The 27,736-nt window shown below is 39.7% G+C and overlaps 1 protein-coding gene across 1 annotated transcript in view; it reads left to right on the forward strand.

The window, feature by feature from the left end:
• LOC145663147 (uncharacterized) overlaps positions 1-27,736 on the forward strand; it is a 217,869-nt gene that overhangs the window by 127,400 nt on the left and 62,733 nt on the right. The window contains exons 6-7 of the mRNA XM_081729469.1: positions 20,806-21,016; positions 23,086-23,211. Of these exons, the coding sequence (XP_081585595.1) occupies positions 20,806-21,016; positions 23,086-23,211 (337 nt within the window). The remainder of the gene's footprint in view (positions 1-20,805; positions 21,017-23,085; positions 23,212-27,736) is intronic.

The raw sequence follows: 27,736 nt of genomic DNA on the forward strand, positions 1-27,736 counted from the left end.
TTTCCAGAGAAGTGCACACCTGTTAGATGATAAACTTGTTCCAGACTCCATATAGATTACTAATTTTTACATAAAATCACTATCAACAAATCAGAGAAGCACTAGAAGAGTACTCCACTATTTCTAACCTTACTAATATACTAACAATACATAACGAATGAATGATATACATGAATTATTCAATGAAATGCGTAAACGATCCTATTCTATAAATACAAAGCTATTTTCAGGCATTTCCCCTAATCTGACTCTAAGATACATTATAATATAATTATGTCAAAATATGAGATAATACTATATACATTCTTGTCACTCTTGAAATTAAGTCACGTTTTCGGTATTTCCCACCACCTGATTCTCTACTGTTTCTTCTCTCTCAATGAATTTCTTCAACAGGTAGGCATTTCTCTTCATTTTGACTTCATTTGAAACTGGGTCAGCCAGTGTGTACATATTTTTCCCTGACGTGCCTACGATACGCCAGGGCCCCGAAAACAGCATCATGAGCTTTTTGGAAACACCTGCTATAGCATCTGACCTGGGAAAATCCTGGCCAGTACAAGGTCACCCACTTGGTACACGATGGTACGATGTGAGTTGTCAAAGTACTTCTTGCGTGCAGTTGCATTCTTTGCTAGGTTCCTACCTGCAATTTCAATATAGTACTGCACATCATGGCGTCTTTCCATTTCAGGAATTTCGAAGATCCTTGCGATGTCTCTGGACATGGATTGTCCAAAATGACATTCGTACGCAGAGACGCCAGTGGTCAGGTGTTTCGCTGAGTTCAGGCATCTCTCAATTTTATCCAGATACTTGGGCCACATCTTTTGATTGTCATGACAGTATTTCCGGAGTAGACGAACTGTTGCCTTTACTGCCACTTCTGCCATTTCTCCCTGTGGATAATAGGGAGTGGACATGATGTGCTTGATGCCCAAACTGGATATTTCTCGCTTCCACTGCTCTGCGGTGAACTGAGAGCCTCTGTCCGTGAGGACTAGTTCCACACCGGGACTAAGTTTCAAGAACTCCTTAAGTTTTCTTATCGCTGTGGTAGTGTTCGCCTTCCGGCAAGCGTACAACGCTACTAGTTTTGAGAAAGCATCATAGAACACTAGTATATAGTTGACACTGCCTATGCCGCGTGTCAAAGGACCACACCAGTCGATACACACCAGGAAACTTGGACGGTCTACTACCACAGGATTGAGAGGTCCTGGAAGATAGCAGTGTGGTGGGTTAGCTTTCTGGCAGATGATGCAGGATGCACAGAACTTCCTCACAAATGCACGCATCTTTGGCCATACAAAATACTCTGACAGAAGTGGTAGTAGCTTACTGGCCGACATGTGCCCCCGATCTGAATGATAATAATCGAGCAGAGGAGCTACTAACACTTCTGGAATGCAAATACGGACTCCCTCTCGGTCCCGTTTACACAGACGGCCGCTCAAGAGCTCGTAATGGTGACGATCTCCTCTCACTCTGGGTGAGTCCGTGTTTTCCTCCAGATCCTTCTTAATCTTCCCATAAGTGGGATCTGAGGATTGCATTTCGGGCAGAATTGCGATAAGTTTTCGCAATTCGCACGGAACCTCCGTAAGAATTGCCATTAGGGATTCTTGTAATACTGGTTTCCTACACACCCTCAGATCTTCCTGCAAGTGCGGAGGGTATCTTGAGTGATAGTCGCTAATGTTCTCACTTGATTTTACGAACTCGAATTCGAAGTCCAGGTTTGAGAGCGTTAGAATCCATCGTGAGATCCTCTGGTTCGTAAGTCGACAGAGCAGGATGAATTTTAGAGCCTGATGGTCGGAACGAATTTTGAACTTGTGACCAATCAAGTATTGTTTGAATTTCACTACTCCATCAATAAGACCCGCAAACTCCTTTTCGGTGATGCAATAGTTCCTTTCTGCGGCGTTGAACACGCGTGACGAAAACCCAATAATCCTTATATCATCATTTTCATCTCGTTGATATAAGAGCGACGAACACGCAAAGTCGCAGGCATCACACTCAAGAATGAGCTGCTTGTCTGGCAGCGGTCGTTTTAATACCACTTCCTCCTGGAAAATATTCTTTATTTGTTCCATGGCCTCCTGATGACAAGGTTCCCACTTAAATTTCACGTTTTTCTTTAGTAGGCCGAATAACGGGAAAAGAACTTCTGAGTACCTTCGACTGAAGCAGCGGTAGTACTGACAATATCCAATAAATGATCGTAATTCCTTAACGTTCTTAGGTGTTCTAAAATCGATCACCCGCGTCACTTTCTCCGGATCTTTTCCTATACCGTGCTGAGAAAGTTGGTACCCAAGTATGTTAATCTTCTGACGAGCAAATTCGCATTTCTTTAATCTGAGAGTTAGGCCACCTGCTGTTAACAAAGTGAGCACTTCGTCAAGATGACGCATGTGCTCATCAAATGACGTATCTCCTATTACAATGTCATCTACATACTGACCACAAAACTCTCTCACATCTGGTCCAAGAATTGAATCAAGAGCACGTACACACGAGGCTAAGCTCTGTTTAGTGCCAAACGGTAACTTTTGGAAAACATAAGATATTCCTTCGTGAAGGAAGCCCAGATACTTCTGATCACTTTCTCGCACCTTGATCTGGAGGAACATTTCTACCCCATCAACAGAGCTAAACCACGACTTATCACACATGTCTTGCAGCACAGACAGAGGTGGAATCGGGCGATCACATTCTGAATTCGATATCCTCCCTAACGAACGTCCATCAATGCACACCCTCACTCTACCGTCGCTCTTAGGCGTTACTACTAAAGGATTGGCAAACGATGTGGCTTGTTTTCGGATGATTCCCCAGGCTAGCCATCGATTAATTTCGTTGGCTACCTGGTTCCTGTATTTCACTGGGTATGGATACATTTTAGCTTTCACAGGATGTTCGTCCGTTATCTCGATTTTGTGCTCATAATTGGATATGCACCCAGGCTTGATATCGAAAAGTGCCTGATGCTTTATTAACACAGCTTTCAATCTTCCTCTCTCTGTCTCTGTGAGATCAGTGTACTTGTCGACGTAGTCTTCTATTTCGGAGATGGATGCACGGGTTCGGATCTGCCTCCAATCGGATGGCGAAAACACATAAGTTGCCAGCTCTTGTGTGGTTGGGTATCTCCCCTCCAACCTAAGCGCTCGAATGGCCGTGTCTCTTACGGGCTTACTTTCCTCTAGGGCTGCTATGTACACAGGCATGGCCTTCCGTCTTTCGTCTGACGGGTAATTTTCATAAAAATTCACCTCCCCTAACTCCCCAACTGGAACCCAGGTGCTCTGGCAATCCATCTCCCACTCCAGACAGCGTACGACTAAGTCCTCTGAGTGACAGTCTATTGATCTAAATTGTATCTCTACATCATGTGAATTGGTAAGATGTAAAGTCCCTTTGTCATAATCCAATATGGCACGTGCATCGTTGAAGAAGTTCGTACCCAGAATAAGCGAACGATTTAGACCGGACACAATTATTCCCACAGTATGAAATATCTTTCCTTGAATAACAAGCTCTAGCATCGTCTGTCCCACTAACGCAGCGGCTTTACTGCCAAAAGCAAAAGTTACTCTAATATTATTTGCACGCAAAAATGCAGGGGGAGGGTGGCTATCCTTCACTTTATTCCACAGTTCTTGGGAAATTGCGCACACGCTAGCTCCTGAGTCTAGTAGTGCGTCTACTGCTTGTGCAAATACTACTACGTGAATCTCGGGGAGCGATATCACATTATTTGTAGGCATAGGTTCATGGCTCGTATCTAACAAATCTTTAAAAATAGAGTTCGCTTCTTCAAAAATATTCCTGTCGATGTCGACATTTTCGCCATTCCTACTTAATAATGAAATTTTACTAGCACTAGCCTCTCTAAAGTGTGTACGGTTGATAATCTTTACACAAGTTTCACAATTTTCCTTCTCATTTAAATCTTCATTTACGGAAATTTCCTTCACGGCGGTTTCTGGCTCGTCACTCTCGATTTCTCTCTCATACACATTTTCTCTATTTTGCATATACTTGGGATCTATTTTTGAAGACTCAGTCGGGGTATTCACGCACGCATTCGACCTACCGTCCCCACAAGCATGTGCACTCACACCTCACTGACGAGTCGACGGTGATGCTCGACTATTCACATCTGGGATGTTATTTTGGTTGTGGGTAACAGTTTCTGTGCTTCGGTCATATGTCTCTAACACATGCAGAGACTCGTCCCCCCTGAAGGCAGTTCTCTGCTGGCCGGGAACAGGTCTAACATTACCCCGCTGACCTCGTGCGCGGCGTGTTGCATTCCTTCTGTTACCATTTTCTCTACCTCGTGGGTGTGATATACTTCCAGCCTCGTTGCCACGGTTACGAGATGGGCTGTTTCTCACATGGTGTTCTTCTGATTGTCTCTGGTAAGGATTCCGGTTGTCTCGCCTTCGCCTGTTTTGCCTTCGAGACGAATGTGTACCACTTGGGCCTGGGGAGTTCTGTAACCTGCTTTCATAATTGATTTCTAGCATGTTCACTCCCTTTCTATTATAACTGAATGACTCGCGGTCTCTCATTGAGGTTTCTAACTCCTGCACGAGAGTCAGCAGGTCAGAAATATTCTTAGGCCGAGACGAGACAACTGACCTGAACAACCAAGGTGGTAATTGCCGTGGGAGAACCTTGAGGAGGGTTGATTCGCACATGCTAGGAGACAAAATACTGTTTTTGTGTAACAGGTCGAGCAGATAGTTGGATGGGGATTTATGCAATCGTGAGTCATAGTGTGACGTAAGAATGGTTGCACGCAAGTTTGCCAGACGTTCCTCGCTCAAATACGTCTCGCGAAAGAGGGCAACAAACTCGTCATAACTTCTCATCTTTGCTGCAGTGACCTGATACCAAAGTGCTGCCGAGTTTCTTAAGCATTTTGACACTAGACTAAGCCTCAACTCATTAGGTACACCACTGATCTCGAAGTAGCGGTCTAGATCCACGAGGAAGCTATGAGTAGAAGTCTCGTTTTCATTTCCTTGATAAGTTGGTAATGTAAGGTCCCTATGGAGGAATCCTAACGCGGTTGCCATATTTACACCCTGTGCCTGGTTGCTAGGAATGGTCCTTGACGTAGAAGGTTGCGCGTTGGTGTCAGTCTCGCGGGCGTCTACTACGTTCCCAGGTTGAGAACCCAGCAAGTCGCGTCCTGAAGAGATCTGCTGGGGTAACGATGGCGAGATGGCTCTGGATGACCCAGCTGACAGTGTGGCGATTCTCCCATCCACAAGTTCAGCTGTTTCACGCTGCACTGACTCCTTCCACTGAGCCATCTTTTCTTCCAGCTTTTCGCAAACATCATTTACGGTCTCTTGAATTCGTTCAATGCTCCCATTGCATTCAGACCTAATCTCTTCCAGAGGCGTCTCCTGCTGGAATTCTCCCCTTATTCTCGCTATCTGTGAGGTGAAGTTCACCTCAACTCTCTTCACTTCCTGGCTTATTCTTGTCACTGAGTGTTCTACACCAGCTACTCTCTCTGTGACACTGACAGTGGTCTGCTCCACCCGGGACGAAACCTGCTGCAACGCTTCCGTTAGTTCACTGTAATTCCCATCTACTAAATTGGCAACCCTGTCTGAGTTTTCCTGTACTTGACCTATCTTAATGTTAGTCTCATTGATGTGGGAATTTAACTCCCCCCTGGTGGATTCTAACTGCGATCGCAATTCGTTAGATGTGTTCTCAATGCGCTGAACGAGTTGGCGTTCACTACTTTCAAGCTGTTCTTGAACCATATCTAACCTTCGCTCAAGCCTGAAGTTGTTCGTCTCGATTTTCTCTTCGAGACGCTGATTGCTTTCACGAGACTCCCTTCGCACCTGCTCTAAACCTGATTCTAGTTTCTTCGTACTAGATTCTAATTTCTCCTCAAGTTTCTGGTTACTCTTTTCCAGGCTCTTGGTATCCTGCTTAACCTGTTCAATTCCTGCTTCTAATTTTTTCTGACCAAGAAGAATCTGTTCTAAAATTGCTGTTAAATTTAGTTTCCCTGGATCGCTAGCCCCTACGTCTGAGCCATTAGTTTCATTCTGACTTTCCCCTGGAGTTGAATCCGAGACCACCAGTGACGTATTACTGATACTCGGAGGGGGGTCGTTGTCTCTGAGCTCGGACACGTCAGTCTCGACATCAGAGTTCGCGTCACCTCTCTGCGCAAACTCTTCGTTTCTTAGTTCATCCATTCTTCTAGCAATCGAACGAGTGACTACCATTAAACTAATGAAATTTGTAACAAATTTAACCTCCCCCCAAACTGTATGCCTGAAACTCTAATTACATAGAATAAAATATCACAAAATATACACCAAATAAACAAAATAACTCTATTTCTGCAATATTCTTGGAATCGTTATGGGAAACATCAAACACACCGAAAATTTTAAGCCAAAAAGTGTTGAGAAAGCTGACTCTTATTCAATGTCACCGTAGGATGAGATGAACATTGAATTGCCCTTAAAGCTGTGGCGCCAAATTTTGTAAAGGGGTGGCGAGGGTCGACTGAGGAACGGCCAACTTGAATGGCGAAGGTTGAGTATAAAACAAACAACCACAGAGTCACCTGCAGCCACCACTCTCAGTAAGTGTAGTGGGGCATAAAATATTAAGCAATATAAGCTATAGGCGTATACATAACAAACATACTAATCTGAGTATAAGACTAGTAAACGCTCTAAAATAAAATCTAAAGAAGTCTTGCACCTGACTTCCCTCTAGAGCCGCCACTACTAGTTTCTCACTAAGAGAATCCAGTCTACCACTTTCGACTGGTCTCAGGGGCACGGTACAAATAACACCTTTTACTCTCCACTCTAGTTGGTGATGCTAATATGTCTAGTAAGAAGGATGTGGGGTGTTACAAATATTGTGGAAAGAAAAAAAATATTCACAATCTCAGATCTGAAAGAAAGAAAAAAAAAACGGTGCAATAACTATTTGGTGTTATTCATGCTACTTCTTACCTCACCAACTGGATAGTACCGTCAGATTCATTTTTCTTACTTCTCATTCAAATTGAAGAAGTTGAGTCAAGCTTCTCTGAAAACAAACATAAACCCTTGTAGCATCCACCTAGAAAGAACATATATGCCTTCCTACAGAACAGTTATACTTACCACACATGATGAACAGGAAAGTGACCATCCCCTTTTGTAGGTAGAATAATTTATTTCCACCGTAGTAGCACAAAATACACATGAAACAACACACTCGAACTTGCTCTTTTATATGTGGTGCACCACCAAAGATCTCGTAACTATTAAATATTTATTTTCAATTCTTTCCCACACACACTAAACTTCCTCTCTCAAATCAAAATATATATTTACACACTTGATTGCTCATATACTCAGTAAGCCTCTACTTGATTTACTCAAAACATGATTACACAAATGTTGCCTGAGTTCCTCAGATTATTCCAAGAAAAAAAAAAATTAGCAGTTCTTACTGACGATGATTGTATTCAGTCTTTTTTCTTGTGTTCACCATTTCTGGCCACTTAATGTTCCTGCACCAAAGATGTTCAGTAGAGAGGAGTAGTTAGTCTCCCACTAAAATCTCGAAAGCAAAGATCTATCCTCTACGACAAAACCTGGATGTTTTGATTTTCTGGAAGTATACTAACAACTGAGTTCTCGTACAGACCTATCACAGTCTCAAATTAACAGCATGAGACGGATATAGATATAAACCTTCACTGCCCCTTTTGAGATGCACTTAATATATATATATATTTACTGTGATAGCATGTAAACTTCAGCCACTCTATGTCTAAACATTCTACCACTAACGCTGTATTGTAGTACACAATTAAACAGTAAGATCTATAGGGCATAATTTCTTGATTCTTGCATGTTAAATTTCATGAATTACTTCCCGCTTTTAGTGTAATTTGAATTAGGTAACACACTTTTATTAATTTTAACTGAGAGTATATTTGAAGACAGTGTAGTCTCTTTGACAACTAAAACTATGAAAACTAGTATGTGGTGTTTACGTGCACTTGAACAGAGCACTCCGCCAATTTCCTTTTGTTCAGACCACTAAATAGAACTCACTATAACATTGTTATATATTTGGGCACCAACACAAACTCACTCACATCACCTTTGTGTTGACTATCCTTTCATTTCACCAACAGTTGACTCCTGCCGCTGTAGCTAGCTTTCCTGTAAGAGTCCACTAGCCTCCCCCTCTCCTCTGGTGTAAACTATGCTATACTCTCTTCATAGAGAATAGTGTTGGTGTTCTTTTCACCTTTCCTAATTCTTTCTATTATTGCACTAAACGTTACACTACGTATTTTCTTGTATTTGCCATTTCTTCAAGAGTCTAAAACTATATACTCTTCATAGGAAAATCTGTTCAAACGAAAATAACACAAACGTAACCAACACACTCCATTCTCCTGCCTCCAAACTCCTTCAAAAAAAAAACCCTAAAACACCTTCCCGTCTCGCCCTCTCCCCTTCTGGTAGAAGACGACGAAGAAACATGTCTGCCTTCAAAACGTAAACAGTAGCGTTCACCCTGGAAATGTTTTTGTTTATAGCAGACTTTTGCAGCTTCTTACATATGATATAATTTCAAGTAATATTACAAATATATTTTAGAGAATATATATATATTAACCATACACTGACAATACTCTATTTACAAATATGAAATGTTTTCCATCATGTTGTGAGAATTTAAGCCGTCTGCAAGCAAGCATGCTTCTCTCACGGAAGACGACACAAGGGTAGCTCAAGTTAGCATTTTAATTTTTACCAAAATGAGAGTATAAACACTCTCACGTAGAAATACGCGATGATTAAAAATCTTATGAATTATCGGCCTGATTCCAAGAATCTTACGTTACATAAGACAGCATCTAATTATATTACTATAAAAATGAATCAAATTCAAACACAAACATTTGAAATAGTGCATTCTGGGAAAAGTAGAAAAACCCTCTCTGGCCACGCTAGAATTCGTTACACAAAGGAAGCCCCGCTAGTTCTCCCCCGGAAAAGCTTGGAGACAATAGCAGAGAAGAGAGTGAGCGGCAGTGGTGCTATCCTCAGAAGATAATACCATTCTTATCTGGATGGCTGGTACTTATAGCTCAATGATGCGTGTAGAGGAGCTAATCTAGCTCCCTCGCCATCATGGGGTGGCAACTGTTAATTCTGGATGTTGGAGGAAGACGGTTAGCGCCAGAGAAAGAAAAAAAAGTTCACTCACTGCAACTTCCTAGTTTGTAAGCTTTCAACGGAAGATTAGATTATTCTTTTCGCAGCATTCAATCAATGATATTTGCTTTCTTATCATTACCTTAATAAAATTTTCCGAAACATTTTTACACAAGATTATGTAATATATAGTGAGCATTGTAGTAACTACGTTTATGAAATTGTAATTAGTTGCTGTCGTATGTAACTGATATTTACCAAAGGATAATATTCATATATATTATTAAATAATTAATTTATATTATACTTGATATCACATACTATATGAATATAAAAAAAACAAGCTAATTTGCATTTTGATATGCAGATGAAGTTCAGAGACTAACTCTGCACTTCACACAGGGCAGATCTTTAGTAAAGTGGGAAAACATTTAAATTTACAAATCTAAGTATAATTTCTAATTCGTTTCTTTTTAGTAACTGAAAAAAAAATACTTCTTGCAAAACAGCTGTGAGTTCCATTTTATTATAACACATTTCAATTTTTAGGCGTCGCGGACCCTCAGGGGTCCGCGTACCCCACTTTGAGAATCACTGGCTTAGTGAATCCTTCTCCTTCAGCCTTTAGAAAATCGACTTAAACTATTGCTTTTGCAAAGCTCTGCTTTTATAAGGCATCAAACTGAAACAAGATGGCGGAAAGTTTCGGAAAGTGTTGGTATTATCACTACTAGCTTCTCATTTTAGATAGTGTATATTTACAACGAAAGGGGGGGGGCACGTGCATCTTTTCACCCCTCTAAATCCGGCCCTGCCTGTTGAGATAATAAGAATTAAAGCAACAACCCATTCTTTACAAGTATATTAGCGTGTAACATTAAAAATATTTAAGTACTATACGTCGTAAACAACGAATTGCGAAGGGAAAGAAACAGAGCAAAGGAAGAATTTTATAAAAGAAAATGCGAAGACAGAAGAATTAGAGAGAGTTGGAAAACATGAAGAAATGTATAAGGAGGTGAAATCTATGCAACTTTGGAGGAAACAAGAGGGTTTCAAGATGACAGTAGAAAATAAGAATAGAAAGGTAGTCAATGTGACAAATGAAGTCTTAGGAAGATGAAAGGAATATGTTGAGAGAACTTATATGAGAGTAACGATAGACCGTATAACTTAGATTTTGAAGTTGAAAATGAAGTAGGCGGGATGAGTTTGAAAAAGCTATATTCGAGATTAGAAACGCAACAGGGATATACAATATACCAATCGAATTCGTTAAGAATGTGGGAGAAAGGCCAAAATAAAATTGTTCCGAGTGTGCAATGAAATATATGAAACAGGAGAGACTTTCTGAGGACGTTCTGAAGACGATCATGATACCGATAACTTAGAAATCGAACCCAGAGAAATGTGAGAATTATAGACCTATTAGTCTAATGTATCATGCAGTAAAATTTTGCTTCGAATACTGAACAGAAGGTTGTATGGAAGAACAAATGGAATGGTGAAAGAAGCCTTTAGGAAGAAGAAAATATTATTTTGTGGGACCTTGAATAAAGAGTAGAGAAGTAAACTCATAAAATCTTTTGTGTGGAGTACTGTATTGTATGGGGAGGAAACATGGACAGTTAAAATTGATGAAAAGCGACTGAAAGCTTTCGATATGTGTGTATGGAAAAGAAGGAAGAGAATTAGTTGGGTCGGGCGGGAAACGAATAAGAGAGTGTAAGAAATGGTCCGAAAGAGAGAAAAAGCAGTTTTAAATACTGAAAAGAAGAAGATAAACTGGCTGGGACATTGCCAAGAAGGAACTGGATGAAGAGGAACATGCTAGAAGGTAATGGTGGCAGGAAAGAGAGGGAAGGGGAGGAGATTAAAATGGATGGACCATATGAAAACAGGAAAATGGTACGTGAAGACGAAGAGGGTAACGGAAGACTGTGGGGCATGAAGTTACTCAGTTGCGGCATGTGTCCTGTCAATAATGGCAGAATACCTATGACGGTGATGATGATTATGATGATGACTAGAGTGCAGTGGCTGTTTGCAATATTCATTGGAAATGTTTGAACAAAACGTTACACCTTAATTATATAGTTTATCTTTACCAAGCAGGCAGGAACCACTATAGGTTTTTTTTTTTTTTTCCAAAAGGGGCAAATAACAGTTGCGAATTCACACACACCTTGATTCACGCATGCACGTGATACATTATGTAAAATAACAATTATTTATTTTTATTAACTACAGTAAATAAACTATAGAGTGTATTACTCGTATTAAATATAAATATATGAAGTACTGTAGTATGAGATAGCAAATTAGTATGTTTTGATATATATTTCCAAGAACTGAACTTCCTTCCAAAATCCAGGGGGGGGGGGGAATTGCCCCCTTGCTCTCCACTGCGGGCGGCCATGCAAGCTTGTCGAACTCGCATCCTTTGATTAATTTTTCTGCGGCCCTCTATTTATTCTAAAAAAAGAAACACACACACAAAATAAATATATTTAAAATATGAACAATTTTTCTCAGTTATGAATAGCAAAGAGTCCCCAGGAAGATACAGGTTAACAATATTCATTTGACCTCTGTTCTGAAACTGGTTATAGTAGGAGCAACATGTTTCTAGAATCCAAAAGCTCGTCGCATGAATTAGGTGTCAGGTTTTGGGACAATAGATATCCATCTACTACTCGGATTTTTTTTTTTAAATTTCCTTCTATCTTATAAAGTATTAGGTAAGTTTTTTATTTAATTACTTTTGAATTCACTATTAACTGTGAAAGTGGCGTTTCTTTAGGATTGCTAACTCAGAGAAACAAAGTTACCGGCACCTGTCATAATAACCAAAACAGATGAAGAAAAATTGTATTTTTTGCCTCGAAATATAGTAGTGTAAAGAGATCAATATTTATTAATCATTGATTTGTATTAATTACCCACTCATTCATTTATTGTTTGTCTGAGATACGTAATTCTAATTAAGGACTGCCATCAGTGTTGTGAAGCTATATATATATATAAATTACATAAAGCTGTTTTGTACACATCAAGGACGTTAGACATTCGGAAGACTTAGCTAATGAAATTCATTTATGTCCAGGAATTCGGTTAATGTATTCTTCCGTAGTTTCGTGTCTTCATTGCTGAATCGTAAAGTGTTTGGTGTTTGTTTACGTTTATGTAATGTATTATGTCAATGTGTATTTTATGTGATAAAGCTGAGAGAGTTCCTTTCCTGATTATCTAACCATCTCTGACGTCAAAAGTACATGTTGAGACGAAATCATCTCATCGACACGTGTCTGGAGTCAGCAAGATCACCAGAAGATTTGGATCCTTAAATACTTCGTTCAACCCGGAAACAGGGAGTCGGACCGGGGAGTTCATGAGAGTCAGTCGGTGACAATCTTTGGAGTTCGTTGGAGTCAGTCGGTGACAATCTTTGGAGTTCGTTGGAGTCAGTCGGTCACAATCTTTGGAGTTCGTTGGAGTCAGTCGGTGACAATCTTTGGAGTTCGTTGGAGTCAGTCGGTGACAATCTTTGGAGTTCGTTGGAGTTAGTCGGTGACAATCTTTGGAGTTCGTTGGAGTCAGTCGGTGACAATCTTTGGAGTTCATTCCCAGACAGCACAATGCACGTACAGCACCCGCATAGTTCATGTACAATTGCACGGATGCAACATGTTCATCATCTGTATAAATGCACGCCTGTACATGTGATGCACATATACGTCACAAGTCCTATTCAACATCTTCACGTACACAGGACATGTGCAATGCACACTTACACGTCCTGCACAAGTGATTTACACCTACTGCGCAGGTGATTTACAAGTAGCACTTATTCGATTTACATGTAGTGCACAGGTGATTTACATTTAGGAGAGCGGTGATTTACACGTAGCATACAGGTGATTTACATGTAGTACACAGGTGATTTACACGCAGTAACCAGGTGATTTACATGTAGGACAGAGATGATTTACACGCAGTACCTAGATGATTTACATGTAGGACAGGTGATTTACACGTGGCACATAGGTGATTTACACGCAGTACCCAGATGATTTACATGTACGACAAAGGTGATTTACACGTAGCACACAGGTGATTTACATGTAGGACAGAGATGATTTACACGCAGTGCCCAGATGACTTACATGTAGGACACAGGTGATTTCCTCGTAGTGCAGAGGTGATGTAAAAGCATATTCGAGATGCAACGGAGAAAAGAGTTTATTTATATGGTGCCTTACGCAGTAACACCATCTATAACACCAAAGACATCACCTTTAAAGTATATCACAAGTAACTAATAATTGTCAGTCAGAATTTTACTTTTGGAGTTTATTATTTGCAACGAGCAAAGCTTTAAGTAGTATCTTTGACATGTTTGTCAAGTAACAAATAACGCAACATATTCTGCTGTAATCGCTCACGAAAATAATTTTGTAAACTTACGAACTGTCTGACAGTAGTTACAACAATGCAGTGCTGTCACCTGTTGATCTTGTATCCTAGCTCAGCGAACATTATGGAGTTTCTACAATCATTCAGCTGTCATTCATCGAAAAGTTTCTATAACACAGCCTGGAGGAAAAACGACACCTACCAAAATTGGAGGTTACTTTATATTGTTGATGAGAATGAGAGTAAAAGGATGAAAGTAAAAGTATACACTTGCACGGTATTATGCACGTTTCATACACACGTGCAGTAACCGTGCAAATGCACATGTGCACACAACGGTTTAAGCGCCGGTAATTTACATGTGCTTCATCTTCGCAAATGCACATGTGCATATGCACGGCTCAAGCATGGGTTATGTACGTGCGCTGCATCCACGCAAATGCACATGTGTACATAACGGCTACAGCACGGGTTATATAAATGTGTGCTTCATCCATGCAAATGCACATGTGCACATAACGGCTTAAGCACGGGTTACGTACGTGCGCTGCATCCATGCAAATACACATGTGTACATAACGGTTTAAGCACGGGCTATATAAATGTGTGTTTTATCCGTGCCAATGCAAATGTGTACATATACGACTTAGTCACTGGTTATATACGTGTGCATAACCCACGCAAATGCACATGTGCACATACACGAGTTATGTATGTGTGCTTCATCCACGTAAATTCACGTGTACGGCTTATGCACGGGTTATGTATGTGTTCATCATCCACACAAATGCACATGTGCACATGTACGGCTTATGCATGGATAGGATACATGTGTCGTACACGTACGTGTTGTCTGGGTTGGAGTCAGTCGGTGACAATCTTTGGAGTTCGTTGGAGTTAGTCGGTGGCAATCTTTGGAGTTCGTTGGAGTCAGTCGGTGGCAAATCTTTGGAGTTCGTTGGAGTAAGTCGGGACCCAGACTTCGGAATTAGTCGGGGCCAGTCTTGAGAGTCCTCTGGAGAACGTTGGAGTCGGTTAGTTAGAAAACTAGTCGAACAATCTTTAATTCGGTCAACGGCAGGATCTAGCTCAGTGGCTAGAGAATCAGTTTACGTTATAACCAGAAACGGCAGATCACCGGTCGATCATCGAGAAGACACCAAGGAGACCAGGAGAGATAATGGGACAACAGGTACTGTGATATCAGACTTAATCCCTTCCTTCCCTCTCCCCTCACCTACACTCTCTCTCTTCAAACATCTTGAAATTCTCATTTTTATTTCTCTTATTTTGAAATGGGTGTTGTCCAGTTCCAATACCCGATCTACTAATGAGACACATCGCAAGAAATTCTTGTTGACGACACAGCTTTCTTTGAAAATCTATTTCAAATTAAGCACCCGTAAAAGTAGTTGAGCCTGACAAAAATACCGGCCTGCCTGTAAAATATCGGATAGTTAACAACCATAATTTTCTTTCTTGCGTCCCTCACTATTGGTCACTGATGACTATTTGGCCCGTGATTACACAGACAACATCAATTTAAATATGGAGTAGAAAACAACATAAATTTCCCCTTTTCTCCCCTTCTCCTTCTTGAAAACTACACATTTTTAACGAGTAGTCTGTATAAGAGTTTCATTTTTTTTAAACGTAAAAGAGATTCGTGATACAATAGTTTTTTGGCATAAAATTTGAACCCACGGCGGAATCCGCAGCTCACTCTCACTAAATACTTTAACTAAAATAGATTCGATGAATAAGGTTTCTCCTAATTTCGGTTTATTTTACGATTATATATGTCTACTTTTTGAATCGATTTTTTTTTTGCTCCCACTGTCTGAATTAAGGATTTTGGGTTTTTACTCTTCCTTTTCTTCTTCTTCTTCTTATTTTGAACACAGAAATTCTAATATAGCTATATTATAGTGGCAAGGTTACATCCATACGAGATTTTAGCTCGCGAGTTTTTGTCCGGCGAGATTTGGGAGACGAAGTTTCGACCAAGAAATTTTGTCAGTATATCCGAAATTTTGCCAGGATAACTCTTTTGGAATTTTAGGATTTTTAAGGTAAATTTTAGACTTTCAGTCAAACAGCTACTGTATCATCACTATTTACCCGTACCTCATTCTCTTCAGAATAAAAAGCAATCCTCCAAAAGGTATCATTTGCATATCCGTATCATATACCTGAAAAGGGGAATTCGGGAAAATAAAGACTTTTCTGGAAAATCCCTTTTTCAAAAGTTTAGGCCCCTCTGGATCGGCCCTTTGTTAACGAACAAATCTCAAAATCACTTGAAAAATATTAAGTGGTGTACGCAATGCGTGTGCAAAATATAAAAAAGGAAAGCTTTTAGTTTTACATCCCACGATTATGCCGGTTAGGCTCAAGGAGACGGTGCTAATGAGATATGAATGAAATGGTGGAATGAAGAAAGTGGGAGGAAACGGGAAAACCCCGAGAAAACCCAAAGCAAGGTGTTTGTCCACCACAAAGTCCACACGGCGCGAGCTGGGATCGAACCAAGGACCCCAAGCACCGGACGACCGGACGTGAACGCTCTACCACTGAGCCACCGTACCCTGCAAAATATCAATTTTGTAGTGATGTCGACAACATGTGTGCTTGGATCCCATAAAACCTTTGAGACAGGATTTCCGAGAGAAGAAAATAAGACTTTTGTGTTGTGCTCTTGAAAGCACAACATATAACGTCATCACCCCCACCAATTTGAAAAAAAAATGAAAAAAAAAATGAAATCTTTAAGTTTTACGTCCCACGGTTATGCCGGTTAGGCTAAAGGAGACGGTGATGATGAGTAATGAATGAAATGGTGGAATGAAGAAAGTGGGAGGAAACGGGAGAACCCCGAGAAAACCCACGCACACGGTGTTTGTCCACCACAAGGTTCACTTGGCGGAAACTGGGATCGAACCCAGGACCCCAAGCACCAGAGGTGAACAGTTTACCACTGAGCCACCACGGCCCCCACCCACCAACTTGACGACTATCTTCTTAAAACATATGTGACTTGTTTCGCAATGCATGTGCAACTGAACAATAAAAGTAATCTAGCAGTAGTTGATGTTAAATGAGCATTTAAAACAATACATACGCACGATATATATATATATATATATATATATATATATATATATACAGGGTGGTTCAGTAATGTTGGACAGCCCTGAATAAATCGGAAACCAGAAGAGATATTAGCAAGAGTGTGGTGGATCCAGATACTTGTGGAAGGGGGACGTCTTTTGAGGTACAACACAATGTTACCAGGTCAACAGTGTTGCCAGCTCAGTACAAAGTTGTATTTTTTTAAATAGAACATATATAAGTTTTTGCCATCAAAAGAATTAGTACAGAATGTGAATACCAACAAGCGAAACCGCACCTGTCAGTGTTGCCAAATAAGGAAGTTATAAAGCTTCAAAGAACAAGAAATTAAAGTGTCCGTAGGGCAAAACTAGAAAAAAGGCAAGAAAAATAATACTACGGAATGAAAAGGAGTAACAGAAAGAGTAAACCAAAGAACGCACAGCATCCAGTGAGTAACAGTGTTGCCAAAGCAAAGGGGGAAAAAATTGAAAATTTTGCAGTTGCTATAGGAGGAAAAGTGCCCATATGACATAATGCTGGAAACACCATAGAAAGTCTATGTAAGAGTCAGGAATCCTAATCGCGTTTGTTCGAAAGCGATATCTCTAACCGTTTTCGAGATACACCAAAGGTGTGCGGGGTTTGCAACACTGCATAATTGATTTGACGATTAGACCCGTGTAGTTCTTACATTTTATTGGGCGTATCATTTTCATTACTCGTTCCTGTAGGGGGGGCGCGGTGGCTCAGTGGTAGAGCGTTCACCTCTGGTGCTTGGGGTCCCGGGTTCGATCCCAGCCTCCGCCAAGTGAACTTTGTGGTGGACAAACACCGTGCTCGTGGGTTTTCTCGGGGTTCTCCCGTTTCCTCCCACTTTCTTCATTCCACCATTTCACTCATCTCTCATAATCACCGTCTCCTTTAGCCTAACCGGCATAACCGTGGGACGTAAAACTCAGAGATTTCATTTTTTCGTTCCTGTAGTTTGAAGGGCGAGGGAATTATTATGCAGTGTTGCAAACTTCGCACAGCTTTGGTGTATCTCGGAAACGGTTAGAGATATTGCTTTCGAACAAACGCTATTAGGATTCCTGAATCTTACATAGACTTTCTATGGTGTTTCTAGCATTATGTCGTATGGGCACTTTTCCTCCTATAGCAACTGCAAAATTTTCAATTTTTTCCCCCTTTGCTTTGGCAACCCTGTTACTCACTGGATGCTGTGCGTTCTTTGGTTTACTCTTTCTGTTACTCCTTTTCATTCCGTAGTATTATTTTTCTTGCCTTTTTTCTAGTTTTGCCCTACGGACACTTTAATTTCTTGTTCTTTGAAGCTTTATAACTTCCTTATTTGGCAACACTGACAGGTGCGGTTTCGCTTGTTGGTATTCACATTCTGTACTAATTCTTTTGATGGCATAAACTTCTATATGTTCTATTTAAAAAAATATAACTTTGTACTGAGCTGGCAACACTGTTGACCTGGTAACATTGTGTGGTACCTCAAAGGACGTCCCCCTTCCACAAGTATCTGGATCCACCAAATTCTTGCTAATATCTCTTCTGGTTTCCGATTTATTCAGGGCTGTCCAACATTACTGAACCACCCTGTATATACAGGGTGGGCCATTTTAATTAATCCACGGAAATATCTGAAAAATGATAAAACATAGAAGAAATGTTTGAAGTACACGTTATATATTGCTAAGGGGGAAAACCAATTCCGCCAAAAGTACCCCTCTCCGCCCCCCCTAAATGGGGGTAACGGGGGGTAACTTTGAAATGTCAAATGGGAACATGGGTCGAGTAATACCTCGTTCGAAAGGTCTTGGAAAACTAAGTAACGCTGTACCAAAAGATGTTTCATATTGTGCACCAGTTTCAAAATGGCCGCCATGATATGGTTCGGAAACTCCAGTACCCGTAGTATGAAAACCATGGAAGGTAAATGAATGGAACAAAATTGAAATACGTAAATATCATAGGGCATATCGAATGATGTAATCCCTGTGATCCCAGTGGCCTCCCTGAAGGGGTCTTGTGGACTAATTTCAAAATTTCAATGTCCGACCGGACAACGGTTCGGGCGTACGCTTGACCTACCCAATGCTGTTTGGAAGGCAGACTTAATGCATAGAGAATTGGTGCACTAAGTTAACGCGGATGGCCACAGTTACATTTTGATTAACTATTAGCATTCATGTCATATTGTGAGCTTGAGGGACGAAACGGTGTGTACGTATATCCCCGAAATGCTTTCTGAATAACCAGCACGCATTGCATAAAAGTTTCTCTTTTTTTAGTCACTACACCGTCATCCTTACAAACAAATGTTTCAACCACACCATACCTATTTGTAAGGTTAGCCTTAATTTACGAATTAAAGTAGAGTTCTCGTTTGAACTTTCACTTTACTTTCCACCCCACTCACATACAGAGCGCAGGGAGAGATTATTTTGCAGGACTTGGATTTCTCTCTATACATTATGGCAATTTTACTCTAATATTTTTTATCTCTGTTGTATTATTCTTGAGCCTTGGAACGCCTCCGTGGTTTTCCTATTTAATTTTCGTTATTTTCATTTATGTCTAACCGTGTTCATACTATGGGCACTAGACGTTTCCTTAGACACAGTCACCATGTCTTTGCGATCATTTTGAAAACGGTGTCTCATGTCGAAAATTTTCTTACAGAAGCTGTTTGATATTAATTTGTCTATGTAACGTGATGTTACTCGCTTCAAGCTGCTATTTGAAATTTTCAAGTTGGCCCCGGATACCTTTCAGTTGGCCATTGGAGTCACCCCGACAACACCTCTCGATGTGCCTTACGTCAGTTAGCTACTCCAGTTTTTCTTTTGTTGATTTATCTCCAATCGCTTTCATACTACGGGTACTAAACCTTTTCTCTGACACGGATACTATGTTTCGTCGGCCTTTTGAGAACACTGCCATTTCACATCAATCGTTTTCTCCTGCAATATGTTAGATTTTGCAAGATTTATCGAACGAGGTACCACTCGACTCATGTTACTATTTGAAATTTTGAAGTTAGCCCCCAAGACCCCTTTAGGGAGGCCACTGGGATCACAGGGACCACACCGTTCGATATGCCCTATGATATTTACGTATTTCAAATTTGTTCCATTTATTTAGCTTCCATGGTTTTCACACTACGGGTACTGGAGTTTCCGAACCATATTATGGCGGCCATTTTGAAACCGGTGCACAATATGGAACATATTTTGGTACAGCGTTACTTAGTTTTCCAAGACCTTTCGAACGAGGTATTACTCGACCCATGTTCCCATTTAACATTTCAAAGTTACCCCCCGTTACCCCGATTTAGGGGGGCGGGGAGGGGTACTTTTGGAGGAATTGGGTTTCCCCCTTAGCAATATATAACGTGTACTTCAAACATTTCTTCTATGTTTTATCATTTTTCAGATATTTCCGTGGATTAATTAAAATGGCCCACCCTGTATATATATTCCATAAATGCAGGTTCAACTAAATCGAAACCAAGTAAGGGAGGCGGCAAAGATAACAGGTTTAGCTATATCTTCAAACCGTATTTTAGAGAATTGTAATATTTAAAATTTGATTTTCATGTTTATGTATTTGGATAGAGGAGCATTAGATATAACTATTCAACATGGGCGTCTCTGGCGGGTACGAGGGGGACGCGTCCCGCCAATATTTTGCAGTACAAAATATTCAATATTTTATTCTAATTTAATTTATTTACTAAGGATAGAATAACATATGAATAATAGTCTAATAATTATATTTATTTGGAATGTAATATTCAAGATGAATCGATTATAACAGTTCTTGATACACCTTAGGAGGTCCGTGAAGTTAAGCAGAATGGTAACAAATGGAATTGAGGATAATAAAGAGATTGGACTAGGTAGTACCATTTAAATCACTCTCTTTGATGTCCCCCCAAATTTTACATCCAGAGACGACAGTGCTATTCAACATTGCTCGCTGCGTTACTGACTACAACATTATAATTTCTTTTTATCTGCAGAATCCCGAGCAGCATCCGAACCCCGATTAAGAACTGATAGTCAATCAGGACCAGCAGGCGAAGAAGAACCACCGTCGGCTGTGATAGTGGATGTGGAAGACGTTATAGAAGAATCATCGCCTTTGGTTGACATTCCAGCCGTCAAAACAGAGACTCCTGTTTACAGCTACGCGCCGGCAGAGGTCACTCGATTGATTGATTCCAGTGGAAGGTAAGTTCACATGCATTTTGCTCACAGATGAAAACAAAGTGTACTTATTTCAATTTTTAAAAAAAGCTTACTTTTACAATCATGATCATAGCACTTTATGCTATCACTTAGTTACTGTACTTAAAGTAAATTATCTTCTCGTGTATATTCAAGATTAATCCTCCATCAAATTCTTCTTTATTGCTACTTCTGTTCATTAACTGTAATAACATTCAATGTTTGTAGCAGTGTTGCCACACTTGGTACAATTGTACCAAATTCAGCCCTTTTTGTCATTCATCGGCCCGTTGGTACCACGCTGGCATTTTCAGCCCCTTTTGTGAGAACGTTGGCACAATTCTACCCAATTCAGCACCATTTAACAAATATTTGTCACTGTGCAATGCTTTCACAGTGTGCATTGGACTCTTAAAAAATGCTGTTAAAGTTCATTTTGACGTTGTGCCACATAACGCTACGAATTTTGTGTGGAAAATTCGTAATTCGTAATATTTGATTATAACGCACTGGTTACACACGAACTCGGAGATGATTAATTTGTTCCTCGTTTCATATATGGTCTCGTTATACATTTTCCCTCATATATCACCATAATGCCAAATGGTTTTGGTTTATTGGTCACTTTGAAGTAGAGGCGTATTTGGTTTCATTACAATACGTAAAGAAGATTACTGTTTCCCCTTTTAATATGCGGCCTCTGTTATACTTCCTACGTGCGAGGAAAGTTTCATCTACTTCCACGGTTGTTCGGAGTCCTTCTGTTTATATGTTTTTAAAAAGAGCACTTTCTTGATTTGAACTCTTGGAAGATGGGAGCGAGTGTTCTAGAACTTAACCTCTTTTAGTCAGGGGCGGATCCAGGACCGACTTCTGGGGGGGCGGTGGGTTGCCATACTGCTACTTTTAAGGGCTCCAAACTTTGGGATGGGTTTTATTTATATATATAAAAAATGAAAGCTTCCTCTTCTGGGGGGTGATCGCGCCCCTGGATCCGCCTCTACTTTTAGTTTCGTCGTACGAAGCCACTGCACTGGTATAAAATAATGAATTCAGCCCTTTTTGTTTCAATTTGGTACTATTTTTCAGCCCACTCCAGAGCTAGGATTGTGGCAACATTGGTTTGTAGCATACTGATAATTTAGAGGTACAATTGTGATTTGCTAACGTGTTTGAAATTCAGGGTTGACAAAGCACTCAAACCTCAAAATTAATTATGTAACATAATCTTCGCTACTGTTGTAACCAACTGTTATAAAAACAACACCTAGATACGTTATTACCAAGCATGCTTTTCACTGAAAACGGAACACGAAAGTCAAGTTCGGTATAAAATTATGCGTGGTATGCCAGACTCAATTTGACAGTTTTGAATAGATGTTATCTTTATTCAGAAATTGATAACATGTTGCAGTGGTTATAAAAATGATTACACAATAGTTAGATTAGGTTACAAAAATTGTATCCCTCTCTCTCTCACACACACATACACATGCCATCAATTTAGCGTACACGTTGTTTTTGAGGTGCCCCACTAAAACAAGAAGACAGGGGGGGGGGTATGTTGGTGTTCTGGCTGGCCACTCCACAGGCCCTATACGGTCAATTTAGTATTGAGGAGAAGCTTCTTGCAAGAACACCCGAACAATTTTGGTGTAGTGTGGTGGTGCTCCATCTTGCTGCCACCACAGTTCCTGAAAGTTCTGTTGCCTATGAAGTTCTGAGATGAAACTTTTACAGCATGACCACAACAGCATAACAATAAAATAAACGAGGACAGAGATCAGAATGAACAATGTAAAAAAAAAAAAAAACTAATAGCTACATTGCAGATAATTTTTGCGGATTTTTATTTTCGTATATGAAGGAGTTCTGGTAAACCAAACTCCATTTAAAAAAAGCATCTCGTTGCCTCTTGCTGTTTTTTGTATTATTACTCCTCAAGGTTAGTATTATAGTATTTTAATTCAATTTAAACGTATCGTAGTTGAGTTTAAATCAGAAATATATTACGTCTTATTCTATGAAACAAATAATGAATATATGTTTTTTTTTTTTTTGTTTGTTTTCAGTGAAAGTGATAAAGAGGGCGCCCTTCTTCAGAAATCAGACTCTGTAAGAACAGATTCCAGTTACAAATTAATTGAAGAGAACATGAATTTGCTTACCAAACTAAAGGCCAAGGAAGATATTTGCAGGTGAGTCTACATCCTATATGTGGTTTCAAATATGATGTAACTTTCGATACCGGTACGATTTCAGGATTGTTCGTTGTCAGACAAATGTACTAAAGTAGGGTTTGCCAACGTATGCTCCGCGGACCACAAAATGGTGCAGGCTGTCCGGCACATATAACCAGAAATATCATAACAAACCAAGTTTTTTTTTTCATGAAATGTACACTAAAACCCTGACTTAAGGCGACAGACTACTAATATTTTTGAAAAAAACTAATATTTTTTTCTTTTGCCCGTTTTTCGTAAGTGGAAAGAGGTAATAAAATATAACTTACCACAATAATAGATAATGTTATTCTTTACCCGAAAATACGAATCGGAAGAATTTTCAGTGTTGCCATCCATAGAAATTACAGTGTGACCAGACTAAAAAAATGAACTCAACGGTAATTGACGATTTATCATGCTATCTATGTTCCTTGTTTATTATTTTTTAAATAATATTTCTATTTGTTTTATAAAACTTACATAAATTATTTCAAAATAAATAAGTTATTACAAAATAAATAGAAACATTATTTACAAAGCAGTAAACAAGGAACATAGACAGCATGATAAGTCATCAATTACCGTTGAGTTCATTTTTCTAGTCGCTGCCTTTACCTAGATTTTTGAGTAATTCAAATTCTGGTCACACTGTAATTTCTGTGGATGGCAACACTGAAAATTCTTTCGATTCGTATTTTCGGGTATAGAATACCGTTATCTATTATTGTGGTGAGTTACAGTTCATTACCTCTTTCCACTTACGAAAAACGGGTAAAAGAAAAATTATTAGTTTTTCAAAAATATTTAGTAGTCTGCCCCCTTAAATATCTTTCAATTTTTCATCCTAGTATCTTACGTGTATCACCACTTTTGATTCTAAAATTATGATGAATCATATTTCAAATATTAGACAAAAATTCATTATTTCCAGAAAGTGAATGGCTGCATTTGCCATTAACTTGAAAGGGACCGGTACTTGCCGACGACTGACATTGCAGAAGGAAGGAAAACATAAAGAGCGGTGAAGTAAACAAGGATTTTATTACTTCTGCTTTCCCTTTATGTTGAAGTAAAATGTGGTACCCTGGTCTCAAGAAGCTGTTGTTGTTTAGTAAGGTTTCCTCTGTCAATCGAGGCTCAGTAGATCTTCAGAAGTGTTAAGTTTTAATTGGGCAAAATGTGGTGTCAGCTAGTGGTAACCTTGTTTCAAGAAGCTGGTGTTATTTAGTAAGGTTTCCTCTGTCAATCGAGGCTCAGTAGATCTTCAGAAGTGTTAGGTTATAGTTGGGCAAAATGTGGTGTCAGCTAGTGGTACCCTTGTTTCAAGAAGCTGTTGTTGTTTAGTAAGGTTTCTTCTGTCAATCGAGGCTCAGTAGATCTTCAGAAGTGTTAAGTTATAGTTTGGCAAAACGTGGTGCCAGCTAATTCCAGTTTTAATATATTTTCAAAAAGTATTTTAACATTGGAACAAGAACTTTGAAAGAAAAGTAAAGCAAATAATGTAAGCGAAGCTTATTCTGAAACTGTGAAACGAGTCTTGTTATGGCGAGTAAATGTGACTCTCCTATAAAAGTTTAAACAAGCAATTCGAAACAAAAATACAATATGAAATATGATAGTTTATATATGGAATTAGGATTTACTTGGTGCACTGATGAAAGTGAACAGAAACTACGGTGTGTTTTGTGTTATGATGTGTTGATAAACGAGAGCATTAAACCTGGGAAATAGAGACGGCAATTAGAAATAAAGTGTTGTGATGTTGAAAACAAGTCAACTGAAATTTGTTTTAGCGACTTTAGGGACATTAAATTGTGGGAAAGGTAAAGTTTCCTCTCTCCTATCCTATCTCTTGAGTTCGCGCATAGCCAAAACTATAGTATTCGCGCCGACTCGTGAAGCTTGACCTAGATCTACTGATTTCACCACCCAATAGAACGGGAGGGTGTGTACCACTCGTCAATCTCCACCCATCAAATTTTGTCAGTGTCTTCTCTCGCGCTACACGGAAAACATCTCCCGAGAGTACAGTGTTGTCGGATTGGCGCCAAGTTCCGTTTTGTTAATTGTTTTTTTTATTGCGTTATATTTTCGTTGTTACTATTCGTGTTATTGTTACCAATTTTAGAACAATTGTTACACTGGTTAGTGTTGTGGGGTGTTATTATTGGGTAATATTTAAATGCGTTTTTAAATATTCATGTACTACGTCCTCAAAGTTTGGCAACATTGTTGGTGAATTTCAGCTGTTTGACGTTTCCCCAAGTGTGTGCTCGGGAAGCGGCTGCACGAATTGTACCGAAGTTTTCCGATGTATCGGAGCTCAAGCAAAATATTTCTATGATTGGCTTAGAGCCCAAGCTTCACGACTGGGTGCAAGTACTATAGGAAACTTCTTTCTATCGGGGAAAGTTTTCTTCATCTGGCTATATAAGATGAATTAAAAGTTACGTTTGGCCACAAGTCACTAAAAGATATCAATTTGATTCCTCTTTCAAACGACACAGTGAATTTTAGTTAAGAGGCCTCATCACTGCGAAATTAAAATACCGCTTAATTTTACAGTAATTATATGATATCTTCAAATAGATAAAAGATAATCGAAAAGTGGAACAAGACCTCCCTACAATATTACAATAGGTAACGTAGCACATCAATAGCGCATCATTTGTAATGTCAGTAGTTTTGTCTATTTGTAACGTATTGTAACTCTTTCGATTAAGAGTCCCTATCACTGCGAAATTAAAATACCGCTAATTTTACAGTAATTATGTGATATCTTCAAATAGAAAAAAGATAATCGAAAAGTGGAACAAGACCTCCCTAGACAATATTATTCTGCTTGAGATACCGTTATCATGACTCATTTATCTGCTTTCGATTTCCAGACATTTAGAAAATCGGCATTTATTTTCGCGTTTCTAAATAACTGTAAACGGAAAGCTACTAGGTGACTCGTGATAACGATACGTCATGCAAAATAACATCGTCTAGGGAGGTCTTGATCCACTTTTCGATTATCTTTTTTCTATTTGAAGATATCACATAATTACTGTAAAATTAGCGGTATTTTAATTTTGCAGTAATAGGGACTCTTAATCGAAAGAGTTACAATACGTTACAAATAGACAAAACTACTGACATTACAAATGATGCGCTATTGATGTGCTACGTTACCAATTGTAATATTCCGCACACGGCTTTGTAATATGCACGTGGTGATGACATATAGGACGATATTCTATTTTATAGTAACTTACCATCCAGAACAACTGTAACTCAAAACTGCCATCTCTGGTTCGATCCCAGCCTAAGTAAGTTGGTGCTGAACAACATAGTGTCTGTAGGTTTCCACGGTGTACTTCTGTTTCCTTCAATATTCCCATTCCACCAATTATTCCATCATTATTCACTTGCTTTAATAATCTTCTCCCTTAGCCTAAAGGACATAATAATTGGAAGTTCAACTGAAATGCTTCATTTAATTTTTATTTAAAAAAAAAGTACCTGACATAAGAGCCCTTTGTAGGCATGAGTAGTTCCAACGCTATCTGTTAGAGACCGGATGAACTACGCCCAGCCTAGCGACGCCCTGGGCCAGCGAGCTTTGTCGCTCTGTCTCTAATTGGCATATAAGTAGGGATGAGCACGAGACGAGTCGAGACAGGATTTTCCTGACAAAATTCGAGTCGAGACACGGCTCTTCCAATACAAAAATATACATTTTTCGAGTCGAGATATCACTTTTAAAGCACATTTTCGCGACGAGACAGCCACAAATCTTGTCTCCTGCGCATCCCTACATATAAGGGGCTTTCTAGACCTAATGTGCGTCACGTCTTTATTCACGTAACTTGCCAGTTTGTCTCACGACACTGGATGGATGCCGAAAATTTGGAAGCACCGACGGGGAATCGAACCCGGGACCACGCGGATATGAATCCAACGCTCTAACCATTAAACTATGGTTTTCCCTATCCACGACAACTGGACGAAAAAAATATTCTATCCTTTTGATAGTTGCATGAGAGAGAAAGGGGTCCAGAGGGGAAAATGTACGAGTTTATATTCAGAATGACCCCGCGCCCTAACAGGTAGACATAGCGATACTACGTAAGATGAAAATTGAAATCTTTGAGTTTTACGTCCCACTGTTATGCCGGTTAGGCTAAAGGAGACGGTGATGATGAGTAATGAATTAAATGGTAGAATGAAGAAAGTGGGAGGAAACGGGAGAACCCCGAGAAAACCCACGCACACGGTGTTTGTCCACCACAAAGTTCACTTGGCGGGGGCTGGGATCGAACCCGGGATCCCAAACACCAGAGGTGAACGCTCTACCACTGAGCCACCGCGGCCCTGCATAAGGAGAATGAAGTAGCTTTAGATATGAAATGGGTACATTGTTTCATACATGGGGAAGCATTGGCCTCCAAAAGAAAGCATCAGAATTTAAAATTTTGCCAGATAAAACTGTAAAGCTAACTATTTCATTTTA

Source organism: Thermobia domestica, chromosome 10, assembly GCF_964235325.1.
Source record: "Thermobia domestica chromosome 10, izTheDome1.hap1.1, whole genome shotgun sequence".
In the NCBI taxonomy this organism is placed as follows: domain Eukaryota; kingdom Metazoa; phylum Arthropoda; class Insecta; order Zygentoma; family Lepismatidae; genus Thermobia; species Thermobia domestica.